At 38.4% G+C, this 8163-nt stretch overlaps 1 protein-coding gene across 2 annotated transcripts; it reads left to right on the forward strand.

Annotated features, from left to right (window-relative positions):
* The first annotated feature begins 2934 nt into the window (after positions 1-2934).
* On the forward strand, positions 2935-6437 carry LOC122074723 (probable glucan 1,3-beta-glucosidase A). 2 transcript variants are annotated; one of them, XM_042639671.1, is made up of 8 exons: positions 2935-3064; positions 3164-3283; positions 3624-3821; positions 4539-4697; positions 4852-5018; positions 5107-5256; positions 5534-5886; positions 6012-6437. In XM_042639671.1, the coding sequence occupies exons 2-8, from the start codon at positions 3185-3187 to the stop codon at positions 6191-6193; spliced, it is 1308 nt and encodes a 435-aa protein (XP_042495605.1). In that variant the 5' UTR covers positions 2935-3064; positions 3164-3184; the 3' UTR covers positions 6194-6437. The 2 variants fall into 2 exon arrangements, with proteins under 2 accessions (XP_042495605.1, XP_042495606.1); XM_042639672.1 differs by having other exon boundaries at positions 2957-3283.
* Positions 6438-8163: the final 1726 nt, after the last annotated feature.

Raw genomic sequence — 8163 nt, forward strand, 5'->3', positions numbered from 1 at the left:
TCATCTCATGTATAGACGTGGTTGCAAGTAAGAAATGGTTTCATATGAGAATTTTGAATCCATGGTTGACAAAATCAACTATCATAACTTATTGACTTCCAATGAGTCCACCTAGTATAGCATTGAATGGCTATGGCTATAAATCTTCCTCACTCAACCTGCACAAACGCAGAGAGAGAGAGAGAGAGAGAGAGAGATGGCAAGCTACTCTTACAAGAGACCTATTCTGGTTTTCTACCTTTGTTCATTTCTTCTCTCTATTCCTTCTTCTTTGGGTTTGCCATTCAAAGCTGTGAATCTGGGAGGATGGCTTGTTGCAGAAGGGTGGATGACACCATGGCTCTTCGATGGAATTCCCAACAAAGATCTTCTGGTATGTATAGCTATATTTCAGATCTGTACCTACGAGTTTTTGCCATCTCTCTCTCTCTCTCTCTCTCTCTCTCTCTCTCTCTCTCTCTCTCTCTCTCTCCTATTACGTCCTCTTGTTCCTTTTTCTTTTTCCACCATATTATTGTTATCTATTTTACTATTATTATTTCATTTTATTTCTTTTTTTTTTTTCTAAGAATTTTTTATATAACGAGATGTGATGTAAAATCCATGAGATAAAGAGAGGGGAATTCCTATAATACTTGCATTCTCCAGAGGATGGCACTGTAAATTATCTAAAAAAGAATGAAAATTTACCGCGCCACCCCTTGGAGAATGCCACAATTATAAGAACACCCCCTGTGATTCATCAAATTATACTCAGACCCCTTACCGTCAGTTACTGTTAAGGAATATACCTTATATGCTGATGTCAGTAATTCTATTTTATTTTAAATACCAAAATACCCTTATTAAATATGAAGTAACTAAACTACCCATCTAAAAGTCCCCATCACCAAATTGATAGATACTATATATCCTAACCCCAAATCGATACCTTCATGTTTGGAGTACCAACGATCGTTCAGAGCACCGGTGATCATGGTTGTAGCAGCAATGGTACTGGACAACGACATAGAGATACTTGTGGCAACCATCCGGGAGGCAACCAGAAGAAAATGAATCCAATCAAAAGATAGCCGAAGTCGGACTCCTTGAGCAAGCTAGAGCTGTCTCCAGTCTTCAAGCCTAGGAACTGAGGGGATCGCGTGGTTTGGAGGTGGTGGACTTGTTCCGGAATGACAGCTAGTACTCCGGTGAGGTCTTGGAGCCTCTAAGCCTTGGAAGGAGAGAGCTTTGCAGAGATGGATATGGAAATGCTACAAAACTACGCTCCTACTCCTTGCAGCTAAGATATACAACATTAAAAGTAAGGGAAATCATACGGCATCAGCATATCAAATGAGATAAGCGTGTTTCACATATAATGGCCGATGGACTCTATAATCTCCAATAGAATTTCGAATTTAGAAAAATTGCAACAAAGCAATAGATTTTGTCACTTGAAACTCCAATTCAAAGCAATAACTAGATCCCGCGCAAAAGCATACAGTAAATTAGAGAGAAAATGTTCACAGAGAGACTAAATCAAAACATTTCCCCAGAAAAAGAGTAGCAAAATGAGAAGCACCATTGTGAACGATAGTTGTGGCGGTGACCATCTCGGATATAATGGTGGTGGCGGCGGTTTTACTGCCCCACCTGTTCTTTTACCAATGGTAGCGTTGGAGGTGATGCTATCCAGTCAACGGCTTGGGGAGCTTTATTTTGGGAGTTATCTGTAGAGACGTCAGCAGAGACCTTCCTTCTCTTTCGAGGCTGGACAGGCATCTTAGATGTTGAAGAAGAATTCTACGGAGGATAGTGGTGGCGTTCGGTTGAAGTTGAGAGGAGTATTATCGGGCAGGGGCAGGGGCAGGGGCTGGGTTTGGGCCAGGGGTGGAAGTTGAGATTAAGAGTGAGGCTGAGTATGTACAAGTAGGTGCATGTACCAACAGGCAGCAGGTGTATGTATTAAAATATTGCCTAATTTATCACCTTCTTCAACTCCGGGACACTTTGGAACTGGGACAATTCAAGAAGTGCTCCTCCCCATCTTGTGAGGTTATCTGCATCGAGCGGGTTCTTGGCATAGTTCATCTTCGCTGTCCTTCGAGCATGCTCAAATAACACAAGTCGATCAAAATTGTTCTGAGGCATTTCCATATCCATCTCTATATACGGACAATGGCTCAGAAGAAATGCAAAGGGCAGGGAGGGCGAAGGCGCCCACCTTTGGCTTGGGCTCTACGTCTACGTTAATCAGTAACCACCACCAATCCACCACTATCACCAAATGCTCACTCTCTTTCTTTGATCTCAACTAACTAACCTACGCCTTGTGATCACCTCTCTCTCTCTCTCTCTCTCTCTCTCTCTCTCTCTCTCTCTCTCTCTCTCTCTCTCTCTTTTGAGAGGTAGCGACCACTTCCAATTCTGGGTTCTCGTTTCCCTTCGTCATTTTTTTTCCTATATAAGTCCTCTCCCATTCTTCTGAGATTCCTGTATTTCTCTCGATCTTTAGTTCTTGGTCGGAACATACGAGGCGACCATCTTCGATTTCAGGTAAATTTCCTGGTTCTCTAATGATTCTCATTGATTTTCAATTTTTGTCAAGATTTTTGAGACAGTTTGGAGAGAAGGAGATAAGGAGAATGAAAGGTTAAAATAGAAAAGAGGGGTATATTTTGGATAATGAAAATGAGTAACATATCAGTGTTTTACTTATAAGGGTAAAAGCATCATTTCATAATATTTCTTAACAGTAACTGCTGGTAGGGGGTCTGAGTATAGTTTGGTAAAACAGAAGAAGTGTTCTTATAATTATAGCATTCTCCAGGGGTGGCACGGTAAATTTCCCAAAAAGAATTGATATTTTAGATTATTTTACCATTATATCTAACCAATAATTGATATCGAACTGTATGATGACAACTTTTAGATACCATGAAATTAGTAAACATTTCATTGTCACTGGATCTGTTGCAGATTTTCCTTCTTCTTTTTTTCCCATGATATTACGGTAGGCACAAGGCACCCTCAAGGGGGGCACTGTGCCATTTCTTAAGCTCTCAACAAGGACTTGATCTTGGTTTATTTCTTAGATCGAGTTTTTTTTTTTTTTTTCGTTTTTTTTTCCATTTGTATGTTTTCCTTTTTTTCCTCTAATGTGTGGTCTTTTGATGCTTAGGATGGTACCCAAGTGCAGTTCATGTCTGTAAAGCTACAGAAATATCTCAGTGCTGAGAATGGTGGTGATTCTTTTGTGGTGGCTAATCGTGCAAGCGCCTCTGACTGGGAAACTTTTAGGGTAGGCTATTACAGATACAGTTTGAATTTAGCTCACGTGAAAACACATAACTTTCTTATGTAAGAGAGAATTCTTTCCCGATGAGTGAAGAGAATCTAGCCATTGGAATGTTATTATCCTCTCTTCTCTTACTTTTGAATCTAGCCATTGGAGTGTTATTATCCTCTCTTCCCTTACATTTACATAGTCCAAAACATCTTTGGCACCACATCAAGAATCCCATCCAATCATCAGAACTTGTAAATTAAGAGATTTTTTATTCACCAACGGTGAAGGAAAATTCAACCCTTTTTTTTTTTTTTTTCCTTATCCGATTTGTCATCTTCTTGATCATATGCAGTTGTGGAGGATCAATGAGTCCACTTTCAACTTGAGAGTTTTCGATAAAAAGTTCGTGGGACTTAGTAAAAGAGGCCACAGGGTAAGAGCTGTAGCACATTCAAACCAACCCGGTACGTCGGAAGCTTTTCAGATTGTGAGGAACACCAATGATACCAATCGAATCCGTATTCTAGCACCAAATGGCCACTTTTTACAGGTAAAAACTAATTTATTATTATTATTATTGTTTTCTATCTGTGAAAATTAGTTGACTACTAGGAATTTAGAATTCCTTGATGTGGCATTGCTAATAGGATTCTTCATCACTTCTGTAGACAAAGAAGAATCCTTTTTTCTCTATCGGAGAAATAACCCCATGATTGGACTATTAGTCTTTTAGGTCATCATTACACTCCCATTCCCTATTAACGAAGGAGAAACTATTGACTCATTAAATTAGTAGCGATGCCAAATAGAGAAATCCAGTAAGAGGCCCCTAACACTCCTCACTCCCTCTCTTTCTCTCTCTAACTGTACCTTCCAATCTCTAGAGAGGACTAATGGGATTTTTTTAGAAGAAAAAACTAAAACTTGAAAACAGAGTACAGTAAGCTATAGCCAAGACCAAAACAGAAACAGAACATCAAAACAGAGCAGACAACTACATCCTTCAACAAACAGGAGAATGAAATTTGTTTCCTGGAATATTTCTAATTGTCCTAACATGATGCACGGAAGGCTAAAAATTCCATCACTTGTACCTCCTAAAGCAGTTCTCCACAAATAAGATGAGACTTGTATATATCATCATTTGTACAAGATCCAATGTCCAATCCACATTGATATAAAAGGATTATATCAAATTTATTTCCAGGGATATTTCAAATTATATTTCATTTATATTGGATTATCATTCTTCTGTTTTTGCAAGCAGACCAAAACAGAGACCTTGGTGACAGCTGATTATCAAGGTGATTCAGGTTGGGGAGATGACAATCCTTCTGTGTTTCTGATGACAATTGTAAAAACCTTGCAAGGTGAATACCAATTGACAAATGGTTATGGTCCAGAGAAAGCACCTCAAGTTATGAGAGTAAGAAACCAGCTATCTTTTCCTAACAGAAAAAACCAAAGACTTCTGCAATAAACAGCAAATTCTCTTCTTCTTCCCCTTTAATCTACATATGATATAATCACACTACAAAATGAAATCAACACAAAAATGACTATTGATCAATGTATTTTAGGGCCACTGGAACACTTACATTGTGGAAGAGGATTTCAAGTTCATGTCTCAAAAAGGTCTAAATGCTGTGAGGATTCCAGTCGGATGGTGGATAGCAAGTGATCCACCACCCAAGCCATTTGTTGGTGGGTCTATACAAGCTCTGGATAATGCTTTTAGATGGGCACAGTAAGTAGCAATAAATCATATTTTTCCATAATCAGAAGCATTTACAAGCCAATTTCAAGAAAATATTCATTTTCTTGTGTTTATGCAGGAATTACAGTATGAAGATTATAGTTGATCTGCATGCAGTTCCTGGCTCGCAGAATGGTAACGATCACAGTGGTACAAGAGATGGATATCAGGAATGGGGAGCCTCCAACATACAGGAATGTGTTAATGTCATAGACTTCTTAGCATCCAGGTTCAAGAAATTAACCTTCCATAAAACTTCCTTACAATATACTGCAACATAAGTTTTTACATTGCCCATCAAGTTAACACCCATAAATTTCAACATATAACCTCTTCTACTGATCTTCTAGTGTCAGATTCATTCCTTAAACATGGGATAATTCTTTGCATGTTTCACATTTGCTCCATCTCTAATCGCCATTAGTCAGGACAGCTTATTTCAGTAATTTGGTGTACTAATGCTGATTGAAGGTGTTCCTAACCACTCAACTATCATTGATTTACAGGTATGCTAAAAATCCAAGCCTTGCTGCAGTGGAACTGATCAACGAGCCTCTCGCGCCTGGGGTCACATTTGAGAACCTAAATACATATTATAAAGCTGGTTATCAAACTGTAAGAAAGCACAGTTCTAGTGCTTATGTGATCTTATCTAACAGGTTAGGACCTGCTGATGCTAGAGAGTTCCTCCAACTAGGAAGAAGCCTCCAAGGCTCTGTTATTGATGTCCACTACTACAATCTCTATGATAATGCATTCAACAACATGAATGCACAACAGAATATTGACTTTATCTACAACAATCGCTCAGCGCAGTTGAGTGAAGTCACCATAACCGGTGGTCCACTGAGTTTCGTCGGTAAGGGATAGCAAACTAGGCCACAGCTATACAAGTCTGTTTTGATTTAGAATCTGTTCTAACAAAACATAGACCAGTGAAGAGGTCTAATAATGCTGTGTGGTTGGAATGGGTTTTTTATGCAGGGGAATGGACTGCAGAATGGGAAGTCCAGGGAGCATCAATGCAAGTCTATCAGAGGTTTGCAAAAGCCCAAATGGATGTTTATGGACAGGCCACATTCGGATGGGCGTACTGGTCTTACAGGAATGTGAACCACCACTGGAGTCTCAAGTGGATGATCAAAAACAATTATATAAAGCCATAGGTCTCTACCAAGGCTGCTAGTTCCTTTATCTTCTTTCAGAACAAATAATGCTCCCAGGTGGAGTTCTAGCTATCTATAGATCCAACAGTGATGGTTGGCAGTTTTGATTAGGTGCAGAGTAAGACTGCATTCATTTGGATGGTAAAATTAATCAACTAAGAAATCAAATTAAAATATTTATCGATTGCTTTGTTGCATCCATTGAAGCTAATACAACCCTCCCTGCTCTGATATCATCTGCTATTATCAAACACACACGCACAAAATAATAATAATAATAATAATAATAATAATAATAATAATAATAATAATAATAATAATAATAATAATAAATTAAAAATTAAAAATCTTTGGCGATAAATCTTTGTGATGTATCATAAACTTGGGACAAAAGAAGAGTATCTCTGTGGATCTGGGCCATCTAGCCTTGATGTGTGAAGAAAGAAAACCTTTTGTTACAATCAATGAACCTCATATGGCCTTTGTCTTTTTTACTTTATCCTATTAATAAGTACAGCTCGACAATGACCAGCCTGCTTACTGGGTGCTAGTAGGGCCAACGGTCACCTATTATTATATATACACACACACTCATATACACTATGCATACGATGGGGTTTGATCCCACAACCTTAACCTGACACCAACTCTTTAAGCTGAATCTACTACCACTAGACTATCCCACACCTCATATGGCCTAGTCTCATTTGGGATTTTGACCCCAAAATAATTTTGGGCCACATTTTTTTTTTCTTTCTTTGTCTAATCATCATAAAACAGTTAAAGAGAGATTTTTCCACATTCACAAATTTAAGGTCATTATTACTCCTTCCTATTTATTGAAGGTCAAAAATACCCTTCATTGTCTCCTAGCACACATTCAAGATCATCGATGGCAATCCATAAAGGAAAACTCAATCTTGTTCCCATGTCACAGCCAATACTAATATCAATACCAATATGGATTGGGCATATCAGGTTGGATTGGACCTCCCCCCAAGACACCCCCCCCAAAAAATATTAAAATAAAATAATTCCAATAGCTTCTCTTTTTTTCTAACTATTTTGCCCTCCCTTGTTTTTGTACCACTAATCTGGTATTAGATTAGTATTGAAAATGATGAGTTCATTTTGGCCATGGTACTCATTTTGCGATTGTAATAGGAAATGAAATCCTAGGGTGGCACTTACACCTCTGCAAAGCATAAAGGAATTTATATTAGAAATCATAAGAGAAGTTCGCGTTTTTTATTAGAATCTGGGAAAAAAAATTTCCGCTACCTCTATTGCAGTCAAAGAAATGGAATAATCTACATTCCCCTTGGGTTCACAAATTATTATTATTTTTTTTTAAATATCCTTACAGATTTCATTTCTTTTGCTACCAACAGGGGTTACAGCTAAGTAGCAACCACAACTTTCAAGCTTTGACCGAAAACTCCCTGAGTTGACCTAAGAAATAGCCCTTCTGGATGGGGATTTAGATCCTCTCCAGCCTAGGGTTGGCTAGAGAGGACCAACAAGGTACATAATAGGAGAGAGAAACAACGGGTTTCACTCTCTCTACTATTATGTGTCTTGCTGGTCCCTCTCCAACCAGGGAGTGGCTCGAGATGGAGAGATCTAAATCCAATGGATGGTACTACTTAATGTTACTCATTCCCTACATAACCATTCCCTGCTATCCTCTCTATTATTGGTCAGTAGATAGTGAAGGAATAGTCTCTTTGTCACTCAATCAATCAATGGTAAAGATACGGATTAAATACCTTTATCCATAAAAAAAATATATAAACGTGGTTGAAAGTCAAAATGGTTTTCACATATGAGAGTTTTGAATCCATAGTTGACTTCCAATGAGTCCACATAGAACAGCATTGACAGCCTATGGCTATGAATATTCCTCACCCCTAAACCTGCACAAAAGAAAGAGAGAGAGAGATATGGAAAAATACTCTTACAGCAGAGCT

Source organism: Macadamia integrifolia, chromosome 3 (assembly GCF_013358625.1).
Source record: "Macadamia integrifolia cultivar HAES 741 chromosome 3, SCU_Mint_v3, whole genome shotgun sequence".
Taxonomy (NCBI): domain Eukaryota; kingdom Viridiplantae; phylum Streptophyta; class Magnoliopsida; order Proteales; family Proteaceae; genus Macadamia; species Macadamia integrifolia.